The sequence below is a fragment of the Hemitrygon akajei genome, chromosome 7, assembly GCF_048418815.1.
Source record: "Hemitrygon akajei chromosome 7, sHemAka1.3, whole genome shotgun sequence".
NCBI classification, from domain to species: domain Eukaryota; kingdom Metazoa; phylum Chordata; class Chondrichthyes; order Myliobatiformes; family Dasyatidae; genus Hemitrygon; species Hemitrygon akajei.
In genome coordinates, this window is record NC_133130.1 from 61,191,326 (window position 1) to 61,210,540 (window position 19,215).

General features: G+C 40.6%; 1 protein-coding gene across 18 annotated transcripts in view; it reads right to left on the minus strand.

Moving 5' to 3' along the window:
- The window catches only part of LOC140730487 (girdin-like), a 282,300-nt gene that overhangs the window by 208,053 nt on the left and 55,032 nt on the right, over window positions 1–19,215 (minus strand). For all 18 annotated transcript variants that reach the window (XM_073050988.1, XM_073050990.1, XM_073050989.1 and 15 more), the window contains exon 4: window positions 3,856–3,925. In XM_073050988.1, the coding sequence (XP_072907089.1) occupies window positions 3,856–3,925 (70 nt within the window). The remainder of the gene's footprint in view (window positions 1–3,855; window positions 3,926–19,215) is intronic.

Here is a 19,215-nt window from a genome sequence, read left to right on the forward strand (position 1 = left end):
TCTTCAAGCTATGCCCTTTCATATTTCACACTTTTACCCAGTAAAAATTATTCTGTCACCCTATCTGTACTTCTCAATTTTATAAGCTTCTTTTAGACTTCCTCTCAGTATCTGACACTGCAAATAAAACTACCCAAGTTTGTTCAACCTCTCTGTATAGCTAATACCCTCTAGCGCACAATCTCCAAACTCTTCACATTCTTCCTGTAGTGAGGCAAGCAACATTGCACAAAATAGTTGAAGTGCAACCAAACAAAAGTTTTACACAGCTGTAACACTGACTTCCTGACTTTTATACATAATGCCAGATGGATGAATGCAAGCATATCATACACCTTCTTTACCATTCTAACTATCTATGTTGCCAATTTCAGGGAGCTATGAACATCAATGCTGTTAAAGATCCTGCCATTAACTGTATACTCTCCCATTACATTTGACCTCCCAAACCTCAACACCTCATATTTGCTTGGATTAAACTCTATCTGCCATTTCAGTGACCATATCAGTAACTGATCTAATTCATTTGATACAGTGCCTATAAAAAGTATTCAACATACCTTGGAAGTTTTCATGTTTTATTGTTTCACAACATTGAAACACAGTGCATTTAATTGGGCTTTTTTTGTCACTGTTCAAGAGAAAAGACTCTTTCCTGTCAGTGAAAACAAATTTGTACAAATTGCTCTAAACTTATTATAATTATTAAACACAAAAAAATTGATTGCATAATTATTCACCAAGTATTTAGCAGATGCACCTTTGCCAGCAATTACAGCCTTGAGTCTGTGTGGATAGGTCTCTATCAGCTTTGCACATCTGGACTCAGCAATTTTTCCCATTTTGCTTTACAAAATTGCTCAAGCTCTGTCAGATTGCACGGGGATCATGACAGAACTGCCCTTTTCAAGGCCAACTACAAATTCACAATTGCATTGAGGTCTGGACTCTGACTTGGCCACTCCAGGACATCAACTTTGTTGTTTTTAAACCATTCTTGTGTAGCTTTGGCTTTATGCTTGGGGTCATTGTCTTGTTGGAAAACAAATCTTCTCCCAAGTCACAAATCTTTTGCAAACTGTATCAGGTTTCCCTCCAGGGTTTCCCCGTATTTTGCTACATTCATTTTACCCTCTACCTTCACAAGCCTTCTAGGCCTGCTACAGTGAAGCATCCTCACAGCATGATGCAGCCACCACTATGCTTCATTGTAGGGATGGTGTGTTTTTGATTATGTGCAGTGTTTGGCTTATAGCAACCATAGCATTTAGTCTGATGGCCAAAAAGTTCAGTTTTTGGTTTCATCAGGCTATAGAACCATCTTCCAGCTGACTTCAGAGTCTCTCACTTTCTGGCAAACTCTAGCCAAGATTTCTTGTGTTTTTTTCCCATTAGTAACTTTCTTTTTGCCACTCTTCCATAAAGCCGCGACTGGTGAAGCACCTGGGCAACAGTTGTTGTATGCACAGTCTCTCCCAACTCAGCCACCGAAGCTTGTAATTCCTTCAGAGTTGTCATGGGTCTCCTGGTGGCCTCCCTCACTAGTCACTTTCTTGAGTGGTCACTCAGTTTTCATTTCCTGATGATTGACTTCTGCCATGGTACAGTCAGTAACTTGGAAATTTTCTTTTTACCTTCTTGTGACTTGTGCTTTTCAATAACCTTTTCGTGAAGTTGCTTGGTGTGTTCTTTTGTCTTCATGGTGTAGTTTTTGCCAGGATACTGACTTAGCAGCAGCTGGACTTTCCAGATACTAGTTAATTTTTACTACAATGAATTGAAATACCTTGACTGCACATATGCAGTCAAATGGAGTGATCATCACTTAACTAATTATGTGACTTCTAAAACCAACTGGCTGCACCAGTGATGATTTGGTATGTCATATCAAAGGGGGTGGATTCTTATACAATTATTTTGTGTTTTATATTTGTAATTAATTTAGATCACTTTGTAGAGATCTGTTTTTATTTTGACACAAAAGAGTTCTTTTGTTTATCAGTGTCAAAAAAGCCAAATTAAATCCACTGTGATTTAATGTAGTGAAACAAAACAACATGAAAACTTCTGGGGGCAGGGGGAATGAATACTTTTTATAAGCACTGTAACCTTCCTCACTGACTGCACTCCTACTATTCTTTGTGCTGTCTACAAACTTGATAACCAATTCCTGTACTGATCCCTGTAAAACACCACTGACCACAGTCCCTAGCCAGAATAACTCTTTTCCTCCATTATCCTCTATCTTCTTATGGGCAAGTCATTTCTGAATCCAGTCCAGCAAGTCACCAGGAATTCTATGCATCTTAATCTACTGGATGAACCTATAACGACTGATCTTGTTAAATATTTTACTAAAAGCCCATATAACCAAGTTCCACCTCCCAACCTATATCAGTCACCTTTGTCACCACCTCAAAAAACTTAACCAAGTTTTTAAGATACAACTGATTGCAATTAGCCCATGGTTTTCTCTAAGAATCGTTTCCTATTGTATCCTAAGAATCCTAATGTGATGCTCACCAGTTTTTAATTCCCTGGGTTATCTCCAGTTCCCTTCTTAAAAAAATAAACAACATTGGATATTCTTCAATCTTTTGGGACCTCATCAGCAGCTATAAATGACACAAAGATCTTCATGAAGGCCCCTGCAATCACTCTTCTGTCTCTCTCAGAGATGTGAGATAAACAGATCTCATCAGGCCTTGGGGATTTAAATACCTCAACTCTTTTCATGCAGAAATAAATTTGATAAATCTGACTTATCTTTATGCCACAGAAATCCACTAAGGTTGCAGTCATGCTCTGCAAATCTGTAACTAGCTTGAGAGCACATCAGAATTTGCACTTCATGGGGGAAATAAATAAGGATATTAAACTAGAATAAGAGTATTATTAGTTCAGCCAGAGTAAATTTGAATATAATGCTAATTCCAACAAAGACTTGATTCATAACCATACATTGCATGTATTGCTCCTATTTAATAGTGAAATGTTGGCTGCCAATAGCATAAAACAGAACATAGAAAAACTACAGCACAATACAGGCCCTTTGACCCACAAAGTTGTGCCGAACATGTCCCTACCTTAGAAATTACTAGGCTTACCTATAGCCCTCTATTTTACTAAGCTCCATGTACCTATCTAAAAGCCTCTTAAAAGACCCTATTGTATTTACCTCCACCACCATTGCTGGCAGCCCATTCCACGCGCTCACCACTCTCTGAGTAAAAAACTTACCCCTGACATCTCCTCTGTACCTACACTCCAGCACCTTAAACCTGTGTCCTCTTGTGGCAACCATTTCAGCCCTGGGGAAAAGCCTCTGACTATCCACACGATCAATGCCTCTCATCATCTTGTACACCTCTATCAAGTCACCTCTCATGCTCCTTAGCTCCAAGGAGAACAGGCCAAGTTCACTCAACCTATTCTCATAAGGCGTGCTCCCCAATCCAGGCAACATCCTTGTAAATCTCCTCTGCACCCTTTCTATGGCTTTCCACATCCTTCCTGTAAGTGAGGCGACCAGAACCGAGCACAGTACTCCAAGTGGGGTCCGACCAAGGTCCTATATAGCTGCAACATTACCTCTCGGCTCCTAAATTCAATTCCACGATTGATGAAGGCCAATACACCGTACACCTTCTTAACCACAGAGTCAACCTGCGCAGCTGCTTTGAGCGTCCTATGGACTCGGACCACAAGATCCCTCTGATCCTCCACACTGCCAACAGCCTTACCATTAATACTATATTCTGCCATCAATATACAACTTCTAATAGTAAAACTTACTATTTTAAGAATCAATTAAGAAAAATCACTGTTACACAAACGTTTAGTTAAATAACTCACCTGAGAGAGGGGTCCGGCCCAGGACAAGAACATTTGGAAGAGACATCATAATTAGCTGCTGAAGTGTCTCCTGTAGATTTCAATAGATGTTAATCAATATATACATAAAGTAAACTGAAATGCAATAACAGTAACACTCAAGAATCTCAGGTAATGTTTTTCATTATTCCTCCAATGTTTAAAAACAAGTTGATATTCCAAACAGCAATTAAAGACAAATCTATTGAGAAATTGTGACAAAGGTATTCAACATTGAGTGGAGCACTCAAAATGAAGACAACTACAAAGATTACCATTCTAATTAAATTGCAAAAAATACTTTATGCACCTCTTTATGAATTTCTTTGAAACAGACAGGGCTTGCCATTTTTCTGCCTAAAGAAATTATAACCTCAAATTTAAAAGCAATTTTCAAACATAATAGTCTGTCTAGAAATGTGACTGTAACTGAAAATACATGTTCACTTTAAAATTGTATAAGTGTAAGGATTGTTGTGCTTTGATGAAACAATTAAATGACATACAAATGGGAAAAACAACCTACAGTACAAAAGGGAGGGGCATTTAATGTGTCCATGAATCCATGCAGGTTCTCATCCAGAACATTTATATGCATGGGATCAATGATGAATTGGCCATTTGGATTCAGAACTGGCTTGCCCATAGAAGACAAAGGGTAGTAGTCAAAATGACTTGTTCCCGGAGGAGGTCTGTGATTATTGGTGTTACACAGATGTTTGAGATGTTTATTCAATGACCTGGATGAAAATTTAGATGGGTGTGTTAATAATTTTGCAAATGATACAAAGATTGGTGGTGTTTTGTAAAGTGTAGAAGACTGAGAAAGAGTACAGCGGAAGATCGGATATGGATGGAGAAATGGCAGATGGAGTTAACCCAGCCAAATGTGAAGTACTATTCCTCTTCCCACCGTCTCTTGCAAAAATGCTATCCCCTTCTCACAATTCCTCCGTCTCCACCGCATCTGCTCTGAGGATGAGGGTTTTCATTCCAGGATGAAGGAGATGTCTTCCTTTTTTAGACAAAGGGGCTTCCCTTCTTCCACCATCAACTCTGCTCTCAAATGCATCCCTCCCATTTCCCGTACATCTGCCCTCACCCCATCCACCCGCCACCCCACTCGGGATAGGGTTCCCCTTGTCCTCACCTACCACCCCACCAGCCTCCAGGTCCAACGTATAATTCTCTGTAAATTCCGCCACCTCCAACGGGAACCCACTACCAAGCACATCTTTCCCTCCCCCCCTCTTTCTGCAGGGATCGCTCCCTACGCGATTCCCTTGTCCACTCATCCCCCCCCCCCCCATCCCTTCCCACCGATCTCCCTCCTGGCACCTATCCTTGTAAACGGAACAAGTGCTACACCTGCCCTTACACTTCCTCCCTCACCACCATTCAGGGCCCCAGACAGTCCTTCTAGGTGAGGCAACACTTCACCTGTGAGTTGGCTGGTGTGGTATACTGTGTCCGGTGCTCCCGGTGTGGCCTTTTATATATTGGTGAGACCCGACACAGACTGGAAGACCATTTCGCTGAACACATACGCTCTGTCTGCCAGAGAAAGCAGGATCTCCCAGTGGCCACACATTTTAATTCCATGTCCCATTCCCATTCTGATATGTCTATCCATGGCCTCCTCTACTGTCAAGATGAAGCCACACTCAGGTTGGAGGAACAACACCTTATATACCGGCTGGGTAGCCTCCAACCTGATGGCATGAACATAGACTTCTCTAACTTCTGTTAATGCCCCTCCTCCCCTTCTTACCCCATCCCTGACATATTTAGTTGTTTTTTTCTCTCTCTCTGCCCATCACTCTGCCTGTTCTGCATCTCCCTCTGGTGCTCCCCTACCCCTTTCTTTCTCCCTAGGCCTCCAGTCCCATGATCCTCTCCCTTCTCCAGCTCTGTATCACTTTTGCCAATCATCTTTCCAGCTCTTAGCTTCATTCCACCCCCTCCAGTCTTCTCCTATCATTTCGCATTTCCACCCTCCCCTCCTACTTTCAAATCTCTTAGTATCTTTCCTTTCAGTTAGTCCTGATGACGGGTCTCGGCCTGAAATGTCGACAGTGCTTCTCTCTATAGATGCTGCCTGGCCTGCTGTGTTCCACCAGCATTTTGTGTGTTGTTTGAATTTCCAGCATCAGCAGATTTCCTCGTGTTTGTTCTTCAAATGTGAAGTGTTACATGTTGGTAGGACAAATGTACAGAGACAGTACACTGTTAAGTACTTATTGTTTGACTCTATAAAAAACACAGAAGTCACCTTAGTCTCCTTAATTGCTGTTTTCCTTACATCAGTATGTTACTTGCATTAATGTTGAAATGTTACTTACATGCTTTTATCAATAATTTTATGATGCTGAGCTGAAGTTCCCTGAAAGTGGCAAGGGTGGTTAAGAAAGTGTATGGCATGCTTGCCTTTATTAGTTCAGGTATTGAATTCGAAAGTCAAGAAGTTATGTTGCAGCTTTATAAAACTCACCTTAGGCTGCATATGGAATATTGCATACAATTCTAGTTGTCCCATTAAAGAAAGGATGTTGAAGCTTTGGAGAGGGTGCAGAAGAGGTTTACAGAATCTGAATTACGTTTAATATCACTGGCATATGTTGAGAAATTTATTGTTTTCCAGCAACAGTACATTGCAATACATAATCATAAAAAGGCTAAAATTACAATAAGTATAATGTACACCCTATCCTCGTTATATGCGTCTTCAAACTGCGGATTCAGTTATGTGAGGAACCTATTTCTACCAGCGTCTCCTTATATGCGTCCAAAACTTAGTTATGCGAGGAGCACCGCTTTCCCGCCAATACAAGTCAGGTGCTCGCACCTCACAGTGTTGCTCCTGCAAGTCTCGCATTGGTTTTGGCAAGGTGTGGATGTGCGATCTTGTGCTCTTAAACATTTGTTGGTTTTACCTACGGTGCAGTGATTTTGTGCTTGAAATATTTAACTATGCCTCCTAAGTGTCCAATGTCATGTCCTGGACCATCAGCCGAGCAGCAGAGAACCACTTTAACACTTGAAAAAAAGTTGGAAATTATAAACAGTGCGGCATCAAGTAAAGGTAACACAGCTCTGGGATGCTACTGCCGGGAACAGAATCTTGCCTTTAAAGTTCTTTTGTTGCTTGACAATGTGCCAGCCCATCCTAAACATTTAATATAACAGTGCGTTTCCTGCCACCTAACACAACATCACTGATTCAACCACTCGACCAAGGTGTGATCCACATTCAAGGCGTTTTTTTTTATGGCGAACTATCTCTCAGATGCTGCAAGCTGCATTTGAAAATCTTGGGAGTTTACCAATGGTGAGGCAATGGTGGAAGTCGGAACACTTGGCATAATGGAGATGGACATGGACCCAAGTTTAGAATGGAGTCAGCATTTCAGTCGTTCCCTGCTTCTCTACAAGCAAATTTATGCTGAAAAACAAACTGCTGCCAAGCAAACAACCCTCACCACTTTCTTCAAACCAGTGTCATCTCATGCTGCCATTCTGGGATTCTTCCTTCACCCCTTGCTGTGCTCGATGTCCACCTTATCCATGTAAAGCTACCCAACACCACAGCAGCCACTCACCTCCCTGAGCGAACACACCTGCCACTGTTAGTGAGTACTGTACACCCTAGTATGTTAACTTTTATGATTATTACATTGAATATTACCTTAAATTGATGAAATATAATACGAATGTTGCCTTGTGGTACTGCTTTTGTGTCCTATTGGTATGAAAATGTGAGTAAATTACAGATAAAACATACTTAGGAAGCCCTCTAGGATGCATCCCTATTTTCTCCATTTAAATAATTATTCACATTATGCGTCGACTGCAAGGATCGTATACCCTGCATATAACGAGGATAGGGTGTATATATAAAAAATTAAATAACTAATGCAAAAAGAGAGGAAAAAAGAGTGAAGTAGTGTTCATGGATTCATTGTCCATTCAGAAATCTGATGGTGAAGGGGAAGAAGCTGTTCCTGAAACATTGAGTGTCTCTCTCAGGCTCCTGCACCCCTTTCTTGATTATAGTAATGAGAAGAGGGCATGTCTTGGGTGATAGGAGTCCTTAATGATCGTAGCAGCCTTTTTGAGGAATTTGCTTTTGAAGGTGTTTTGGATGCTGAGGAGGTTAATGCCCACAATGAAGTTGGCTGAACTTAAAACTTTCTGCATCTTTTCTGGTCCTGTGTAGTGGCTCCTCCATACCAGATGATGATGCAACCATTTAGAATGCACTCTCAAGTACATCTGTAGAAATTTGCAAAATATCTTGGGGACATACCAAGTCTCCTCAAACACCCAATGAAATATAGGTGCTGTTGTGCTTTCTTTGTAATTGCATCAACATGTTGGGACCCGGATAGATCTTCAGAGATCCAAGAACTTGAAACTGCTCACACTTTCCACTGCTAATCCCTCAATGAAGACTGGTGAGTGTTCCCTTGACATCCTCTTTCTGAACTCCACAATCAATTCCTTGGTCTGACTGAGTGCAAGGTAGTTGTTGTGACACCACTCAACCAGCTGATCTATCATACTCCTGTATGCCTCCTCATCACCATCCAAAATTCTGCTAATAATTCATAAACATGAGAAATTTTGCAAATACTGGATCTCTGGAGCAACACATACAAAATGCTGGAAGAATTCAGCAGGTTAGGCAGCATCTATGGAAATAAAGAGTTGACGTTTCAGGCCAGGACCCTTCTTCAGGACTGCTGACAATAGTTGTGTTATCAGCAAAGTTATGGATGGCGTTTGAGCTGTCCCTAGCCACAGAGTCATGGTCATAGAGAGAAACGAGCAGTAGGCTAAGCACGTATCCTTGAGGTGCGCCAATGTTGATAGTCAGTAAGAAGGAGATGTTATTTCTGATCTGCACAGACTGTGGTCTCCCAGTTAGGAAGTCAAGGATTCAGTTGCAGAGGGAAGTAGAGAGGCCTAGACTTTGGAATTTGTTGGTTAAAACAGAGATTATGATTGTGTTGAACACTGAGCTATAATCAACAAACAGCAGCCTGTGGTAAGTATTACTATTGTCTAGGTGATCCAAGGATGATTGGAGAGCCAGTGCGATTGCATCCACTGTAGACCTTCCATGGACATAGACAAAATGCAGCAGATCCAGGTTCTTGCTTAGGAAGGAGCTGATTGTAGCAATGACCAACCTCTCAAAGCATTTCATCACAGTAGATGCATGTGCCACCAGGTAATAGTCATCAAGGTAGCTCACCCTTCTCTTTTTGGGCACAGATATGATTGTCGTCCTTTTGAAGCAGGTGGGAACCTTGTACTGCAGCAGTGAGAGAATGATGTCTTTGAACACTCCTGACAATTGGGATTCGCACAGGTATAGTTTTATTCTCCCTTTAAAAGCATGCATAAAAGGCATTGAGCTCATCTGGGAATGAAACATCATAGTCATCCATGATGTTAAGTTTCACTTTCTGAGAAGCAATGGCTACAAACCCTGCCAGAGCTGATGCGAATACGATTTTATCTCTAACCTTAAACGGAATTGTTTTTTCCCACTCTTAATAGAGCCTTCTGTAGGATATATCTGGACTTCTCATATAGTTCTGGATCACCGCTCTTGAATGCCTCAGTTATAAATTTCCTCATTCATCCATGGATTTTGGTTTGGGTATGTTTTCGAAGGCATACATTCTTCCACACTGGTCTTGATGAAGTCAGTGACAATTGTGGCATAATCATTCAGATCAGAAGATGAATCCATAAATAATGCCCAGTGCTATGACTCAAAGCAGTCCTACAAACACCCCTCTGCCTCCCTTGACCATACCTTCTTGGTCCTCACCACTGGTGCTGCAGACTTTAGACTCTTGCCTATATGCTGGGAGTAGACGTACAGCCAGATGATTGGACTTTACAAAGTGCAGGCGTGGGATGGCACAATATGCCCTAGATGGTGGCATAACAGTGGTCAAGTGTGTTGGCCTCTCTAGTTATACAGGTGCTATGTTCATGGTAGTTGTTCAAAGACATCTTCAAGCTGGCCTAGTTGCAATCCCTTGCAATGATAGAAAAGGCATCAGGGTGTGCTGTTTCAAGATTGCTGATGACAATTTTCAGCATCTCCTGAGCTTGCTTGACATTGGCCTAAGGTGGAATGCACACTGCGATCAGAATGATGGCAGAAAACTCATTCAGCAGATAAAAAGAATGACATTTGACGGCTAGGTGTTCCAAGTCAGATGAGTAGGACTGAGAAAGAACCACCATGATAGTGCACCGTAAGGCATACTCCACCTCCTCTACCTTTAAAAGACTGAGCTGACCTGTCTTTGCAGAGAATGGTGAAGCCATGGGGCTGTAGCATTTGAATCAGAAAAGGTGGGTCTAGCCACATTTCTGCGAAGCAAAATATATAGCTGTCTCCGATGTTCCTCTGATACAGCGATCTTGCTCTGAGGTCTTCAATTTTATTTTCCAAACACTGTATGTTCAGCAACAGAGTAGTCGGAAGTGGGTGGTCTGATGTCTCATCATTTCAATTGCGCTTGTAGAATGACATGCTTTTATTTTCTTAAAGGGTAACTGCATTTGTGACCTGAGCCCGGCATACTGAGTATCGATATATTTTTAAAATGACTTAAAACACTATTTACTTAAATAGCTAAGGCTATGACTATGGATTTCAGCTGTAGTTGATTTGATGATTCCCACTGGACCTACATGCAAAGAGTTGCTACTTATTGGCGCCATCTTACCCGATGCTGCCTGGATTAGAGGGCATGTGTTATAATGGTGATTGCTCAAAAGTTTTCTCTGTAGTTGTAGAGGCTGAAGGGAGATCTGATAGGGTTAATAAGATTAGGAAAGCCATAGAGTAGACAGATAGTATTTTTCTCGCAGGGCTGAGGTGTCTTAATACCAGAGGACATACACTTAAGGTGAGAGGAAAATATTTTTTTAAAAACATAGAGTCGTGGGTGTCTGGAATGTGCTGCCAGGGGTGGTGGCAGAGGCAGATACAGACTTTTAAGAAATGTTTAGATAGGCATACGAATGTGAAGAAAATTGAAGAATATGGACATTGCGTAGGCAGAAGAGATAGGCCATTTGATTACTGATTTATTTGGCTCAGCACAACATTCTAGGCTGAGGGCCTGTTCCTGTGCTGTATGGTTGTATGCTTTAATACTCAAATTTAAGTACATAGTTCATACAAGTTTCTTTATATTTTTACTTGATATGCTCACAAGTAACCAGCCTGCTACCTCACGTTAAAGGATTTCATAACTTGACTTGAAAATCCATCATGGCTCTTAAACATAACCATATTCCAACATGTCCTGATTTATATTAAGCTCTGTACCCAGATATTATTTATTGATCATTATGAATTTATAATGACACACTAATGGTCCATATTACAGAATTAATTGTTCAATGGCAAATAACTGTTAATGAGTAAAATTTCTCCATTAAGAAAATAGGAAATTTCAGTAACAGTTAGGTGGTCTCTTGCTCTCTGCTCCCAAAGGAAGGTCCTGGTCCTCGAGTGATTTCGAGGTGTTTTCTCTAGGTGTTTTCTAGGGAGTGATTTCTCTCCCTTGATGCTGTTGATCATTGGTGTAGGAGCAAGGTTCAATCGACGTGGAATGTAGATCTGGACTCTAATTCAGGTTTAGGATCTGTTCTAGTTCTGGTCACTCTTTCTTCGTTTCTACTTTTGGGTGATTTTTGAATCGGAGTAGCCTGCAGATAATGAACATTGAGCTGAACTGTACTGAAATCAGCCTTTTGATTTTGTGTTTTATATTCTGTATTTTTGCTTGTTTTTTGCACAATTTTTTGCATGGGAAGGGTTTGATGTTTTTTGAATGGTTTGGTTCCATGGTTCTTTTTTGTTCCGTGACTGTCTGTGGGGAAGACAAATTTCAGGGTTGTACACTGAATACATACTTTGGTGATAAATATACTTTGAATCATTGAATCAACAAATAATCTATTCACATTCAATTTCCAACGTTCAATATGCAAGTTTGTCAGTTTGACAAGCTAATAGAAAGTTATCAGTTTTTAATGGAAGATACCTTTAAGACAGGAAAGCCAAGAGGACGCATACAATAATTTATTACAGCTTTCAGTCTACTAATTTGATTACTTCAGGCTAGGTTTCCAAGATCAATAAAAAGAGAATCATATATACATAGAACATAGAATAGTACAGCACAGTCCAGGCCCTTCAGCCCACAATGTTGTGCCGACCCTTAAACCCTGCCTCCCATATAACCCCTCCCCCACACCTTAAATTCCTCCATATACCTGTCTAGTAGTCTCTTAAATTTCACTAATGTATCTGCCTCCACCACTGACTCAGGCAGTGCATTCCACGCATCAACCACTCTCTGAGTGAAAAACCTTCCTCTAATATCCCCCTTGAACTTCCCTCCTCTTACCTTAAAGCCATGTCCTCTTGTACTGAGCAGTGGTGCCCTGGGGAAGAGGCGCTGGCTATCCACTCTATCTATTCCTCTTAATATCTTGTACACCTCTATCCTGTCTCCTCTCATCCTCCTTCTCTCCAAAGAGTAAAGCCCTAGCTCCCTTAATATCTGTACAGTACAAGTGTGTGAAATAATCAGAATTTATGGTTCAATTTCACTGTTGTTGTGCGGGAAGATAAATACTGTAGATACAAATAGTGCATTGCCCTCTCACCAGTTCTAGCATTTGTTTATTTAGCACTACATTACAGTGCCATGAAAAGGTATTCAGCCACTACAACTATTTTCACATTTTACTGTCTAATTTTCTAAATTTAAAATATTAAAGTAGGATTTTTTGAGCTAATCTACAAAATATTGTGCATCATGTCAAATCAAAAGAAAAATTCCAAAGCCTGTCAACAATTTATTAAAAATTAAAAACCAAAATTGTGAGGCTGAAAAAAGCATTCATTCCCTTTGTAATTACTGTGCTAACATTCCTCAGCTATAATACTCTATATATAACCTTACCAACTCACCGAATTTGTTGACATAGAAAATTGGAGGATTGCCTGAATACTCCCTCGCTGTATCGTTGATCAATTTAACTGAGAAATTTTATTTGTGTATCACATGCTCCATTTTTCCTCAATGGAGGCCAAAAAAAACAGGGAAAATTAATTATAAAGGATGAAAAACTAAAAATTCAAAACCTTAAATATCAGCAGTTTAAAAGTATTCATCTCCCTTTGCTTAGTTGAATCACCTCTTGCAGCTATTACAGTGAATAGTCTTTTTAGGTAAATCTCTATTAGCTTTGCACAAAGTGATAGAGCATGATTTGTCCATTCCTTCTTGCGAAATTGCTTAACCTGTGCCAAGTTAGTTGGGGAGTGGTGGTGGACAGCACTCTTGAGGTCTTGCCAGAGATGTTTGATCGTGTTATGGTCAGGAATCTGACTGGGCTACTCAAGGACATCAATTTTCTTCATCTAAAACCTCTCCATGGATGTTCTGGCAGTGTGCCTTGGGTCACTGTCCTGCTGAAAATCCAAACTCCACCCCAGTTTTAAGCCAGCAGTTTTTTTTATCAGAGATCTCTCTGTATTTAGCAGTATTCAGCCTCCCATCTATCCTGATCAAATTTCCAGTCCCTGCTGCTGAAAAGCATTCCCAAAGCATGCTACTACCTCCACCATACTTTACAAATAGGATGGTATTACCTGGCTGATGCGCAGTATAGATTAATACTTAATACTTAATGTTAAGTATTAATACTTAACGTTAAGGCCAAAAAGTTATACTTCAGTCTCATCTGACCACAAGATCTACTTCCACAGTTTTATAACATCTTCTAAGTAACGCCTTGCAAAGTATTTTTGGACAAGGATATGTTTTCATTTTTTAGACAGAGCTTCTTTCCTGCCACGCTTCCAAAAATAACCTTTTTGTGCAAGGCCTTAAAGATTGTGGAGCCATGAACTTGATCTCCAGTTACAGCCACTGACTTCTCCAACTCAGAGTGACTGTTGGCATCACAGTAGCCTCTCTTACAAATGCCATTCTTCTCTGCCAACTAAGTTCAGATGGGCAGACTGAACTAGACAGTGTGGCTGTGTTTTCATATTTTTTCTACTTTTTCACAATGGACTTCACTGAACTGCAAATTATGTTCAAGGGCCTTTGAGATGGTCTTGTACCCATCCCCATATTTGCATTTCTCTATTATCATTTCCCTGAATTGCGATGAATGCCCATTTGTCTTAATTTTGGTTTGATCTGTTGAAAATCTGCCATACTGTTGTACCTTATGGAGAGAGGGCAAGTATTTATTCAGATGATCCTCCAATTTTCTACATCAACGAAATGGGTGAGTTGGTAAGGTATTATACAGTATTGCACCTGAGGAAAGTTTACATAGTAATTACTAAGGGGATGAAGCCTTGTAATTTTGAGTTCTAAAATATTTTGTAAATTGTTAACAGGTTTTGGCATTTTTCTTTTGATTTAACGTTATGCATCATCTTTAGTAGATTAGCTTAAAACAGTACTTCAATATACTGTATTTTAAATTTAGAAAATGAAAGTAAAATGTGAAAATATTTGTAGGGGCTAAATACTTTTTCAAAGCACTGTAGGTCAGTGAAAATTCTTTCCACTAAAGAAACTAATCTTTTATAGAATAATACAATAAATACTTGAAGCAGAGAATAGGAAAAGCCTAGATCCATGGCAATAGTTTTGAGAACAAGTACAATCAATCAGAATCAGAATTAATGTCACCGAATATTATGAAATTTGTTGTTTTGGGTAAGCAGTACATAATAAAAAAAACTATACATTACAGTAAGTGTATATAAAACAAGGAAATTAAATAAGTAATGCAAAAGGAGAGGAAATACTTCAGTAGTGTTCATAGGTACATTGTCCATTTGGAAATCTGATGGTGGAAGGGAAGAAGCTATTCTGGAAATATTGAGTGTGTGTCTTCAGGCTCCTGCAGCATGCTCTCCATAGTACATCAGCAAAAACATGTGAGCGTCCTTGGTGACATACCAATTCTCCTCAAACTGCTAATGAAATATAGCTGCTATCATGCTTTCTTTGTAATCACATCAATATATGGGGACCATGATAGATCCTCAGAGACATTGACACTCAGGAACTTCAAACTGCTCACTCTTTCCATTGCTGATCCCTCCATCGGGAATGTTGCGTGTTCCCTCATTTCCCCTTCCAAGCCCACAATCGATTCCTTGGTCTGACTTATGTTGAATGCAAGGCTTTTGCTGTGACACCACTCAATAAGTTAATCTATCTCGCTCCTGTATGCCTCTTCAGCTTATGGAGTTTTGCCAATAATAGTTGTGTCCACAGCAAATTTATAGATGCCGTTTGAGTCATGCCCAGCCACACAATCATGGGTGTAGAGAGAGTAGAGCAGTGGGCTAAGCATATATCCTTGAGGTATGCTAGTGTTGATTGTCAGCATGGAGAAGATGTTATTTCTGATCGCATAGACTGTAGTCTTCCGGTGAGGAAGTCAAAGATCTAGTTGCAGAGCAAGGTAAAGAGGCCCAGGTTTTGAAGTTTCTTGATTAGAACTGAAGGTATAATTGCATTGAACACTAAACTGCAGTTAATAAACAGAAGCCTGACATAAGTATTACTATTGTCCAGGTGATCTAAGGCCGAGTGAAAAGCCAGTGACATTGCGTCCACTGTAGACCTATTGTGGTGACAAGAAAATTGCAATGGTTCCAGGTCTTCGCTTAGGCAGGAGTTGATACTTGCCATGATCAACCTCTCAAAGTATTTCATCACAGTAGGTGTGAATGCTATTGGACAATGGTCACTGAGGCAGCTCATTCTGCTCTTAGGCACTGGTACGAATATCGCCCTTCAGAAGCAGATGGAAACCTTTGACTGCAGCAGTGAGTTAAGTGAATGTTATTAATGAAAGTAATAGACTAGGATATTTAAACATAATTTGAATTTTCTTTAGAGGTACAAGAGACTGCAGATGCTGGAATCGGGAGCAAACAATAAACAGCTGGAAGAAGTCAACAAGTCAAGCAGCAGCTATGGAGGAAGATAGTCATTCATTTGAGTCAAGACTCGTCATCTGGACTGAAAGATAGAGGGTAGACATGTCAGACAGATTAATGACAGACAATTCTATGTGTCTCTCCCAATTCCACACCTAAGGACTACGTTCTTTGACTCCCTGATTTGCACATTCCATCTCACCATTCTTCCTCCTTTCCCAGATACTTACTCCTGCAGCTGTCGGAAGTGTAACAACTGTTCTTACATCATTTCCTTCACTACCGTTCAGGATCCTAAACAGCCCTTTCAGGTAAGGCAGATAGATATTCAAAGGCATCTCCTCCATCTTCATTATTGCATTTGGTACTCTCAACATAGTCTTATCGACTGGTGAAACTAAGCACAGACAAACTTTAGTACCTTTGACAAAGTATAGGAGGTTGGCTCAGAAGGTTCCACTGCTTAGCACTTAAGATGAAATAGTAAATTGGATTCAACATTGGCTTTGTCACTACAGAGCCTTAGTGGGAGATGCCAGAGATAGGTAGCAGATGGCTGCTTCTCTGACTAGAGTGTTCTAACTAGTGGGGTGCTGCATGGATCTGTACAGGGTTCATTGTTGATCGTCATCTATATTAATGATTTGGATGGTTATGTGGTAAACCGGATCAGCAAATTTGCAGGTAAGATCAAGACTGAGGCATATGGTAAACAAAATTATCTGGTGGTGAAAGTGTGGAACAAGCTGCCAGGGAAGTGGTGGATTCAGGTTCAATTGCAATGTTTAAGCGAAGATCAAATAAGTACATGGATGAGGGGCATATGAGCGGCTATAGTCCAGCTGTTGGTCAATGGAACTACACAGACCAACATTTTGGCATGGACTAGATGGGCCAAAGGGTATGTTTCTGTGTTGTAGCACTCCATGATTCAAGTGTCTGCTTTACCCAATACTTCAAGTCAATCTTCTTGTCATTTAACTATATACATATATAATAACCATATAATGTATATAGAAACGAGAAAACATTCACCGGTTTCCCCCGCAATCCAAATGTAGAGCGTTCTTATGAAAGTGCTTGTAAACCGAAATGTCGTAAAGTGAAGAAGCAATTACCATTAATTTATATGGGAAAAATCTTTGAAATTTCCCAGACCCAAAAAATAACCTACCAAATCAAACCAAATAACACATAAAACCTAAAATAGATAGATAGATAGATAGATAGATAGATAGATAGATAGATACTTTATTCATCCTCATGGGGAAATTCAACTTTTTTTCCAATGTCCCATACACTTGTTGTAGCAAAACTAATTACATACAATACTTAACTCAGTAAAAAAATATGATATGCATCTAAATCACCATCTCAAAAAGCATTAATAATAGCTTTTAAAAAGTTCTTAAGTCCTGGCGGTAGAATTGTAAAGCCTAATGGCATTGGGGAGTATTGACCTCTTCATCCTGTCTGAGGAGCATTGCATCGATAGTAACCTGTCGCTGAAACTGCTTCTCTGTCTCTGGATGGTGCTATGTAGAGGATGTTCAAAGTTATCCATAATTGACCGTAGCCTACTCAGCGCCCTTCGCTCAGCTACCGATGTTAAACTCTCCAGTACTTTGCCCACGACAGAGCCCGCCTTCCTTACCAGCTTATTAAGACGTGAGGCGTCCCTCTTCTTAATGCTTCCTCCCCAACACGCCACCACAAAGAAGAGGGCGCTCTCCACAACTGACCTATAGAACATCTTCAGCATCTCACTACAGACATTGAATGACGCCAACCTTCTTAGGAAGTACTTTCGACTCTGTGCCTTCCTGCACAAGGCATCTGTGTTGGCAGTCCAGTCAAGCTTCTCGTCTAACTGTACTCCCAGATACTTGTAGGTCTTAACCTGCTCCACACATTCTCCATTAATGACACTAACATATAGTAAAAGCAGGAATAATATGATAAATATACACCCCATATAAAGTAGAAATATTGTATGTACGGTGTAGTTTCACTTATCAAAATCAGGAAGACAGCGAGCCAAAATCGATTTGGAGAAAAAAAAAATTGGCACGCACACACATGCACAAAGAACTGTCTGCACAAGGTTTTACGGTCATTGTAGTCTTTCTCCAGGTAAACACACATATAAAGTGGGCGACTTTTTTTTGTAAAAGCGAAAATCCTCTTCGATTAGCGAAAACAGGTACTGATATAGGTCTTTCGTAACAGCAAGTTGTCGTAAAGCGAATGTTCGAAAAACTGGGGACACCTGTATCTGAATCAGGCTGTAAAGCACACTTGTGCCATGCTCGTCATGACTATCTGCAACACCTGATTGCTAGCCATTTTAATTCCCCTCCTATTCCTACACCAACCTGTCTGTTCTTGGGACACTTCTACCACTGGGGTGCGCTAAATGTAAACTTGAGGAACACCACCTTATATTCCACAGCCCACAATTCAATGGCATGAACGTTGGTTTCTTTAATTTTAGGTAATCTGCTCCCCCCGATCCTTTTCTCTCTCCTACTGATCTTCTCAGTGCTTGCTACACCTCCCACCCCAACTCCACTGTTTCATTCGCCTCCTTTTACTTACTCAATCTGCCTATCACTCATGCACTCATCCCACTAGGATCTCTTCTCTTACTCCACTTCCTTTCTCCGTGGATTGTCACCTTGTCGTGGTGGAGAAGCTTGCGTGGTCCTGAGATTCCGAGAGCAATGCTGTCTGGAGCTATGCTCCTGGTAGGTTCACCCATGGTGGAAAGGTTGAGGGTGAGGGTGAGGTCCCTGACAAAGAACAATCCAACCAAGACCTCAACGGTGGAACAGGTGGAAGAAGTTACTTTGAACTCAACGGCTGTGAAGGCGGACGAAGGCTGCAACAAATCCATCAGCTCTAATCGTCATGGTTTCCATGCCATTGGAATCAGTTGGTTGATTTGTAAAGTATCGTGTGCTTCTTGGAGTGCAACATCAAGTACACGTTAAACAAATACACGCACAGGCGTCTTCGCTCTGTGGGCCACATCTTGATCAACCAAACAAAGACCATCATCATCGACTTCGAGGGATAGCCAACACGACGACAACTTCCTTTATTTGATTCCATGCTCTCTTTCCCATCCGATTCTATCACCTACAGTACTTTGTTGCCTTCACTATCAGCTCCCAGCCTTTGTTGCTATTTTCATTGTACCTTCCTCCATCTACTTATTACCCCTCAGCTGAATCTACATATTGCCTCCCAGTCCTTGCTCTACCTCTTCCCCTCAGCTCTTTATACTATCGATCACCCCTCAATCATTCAAT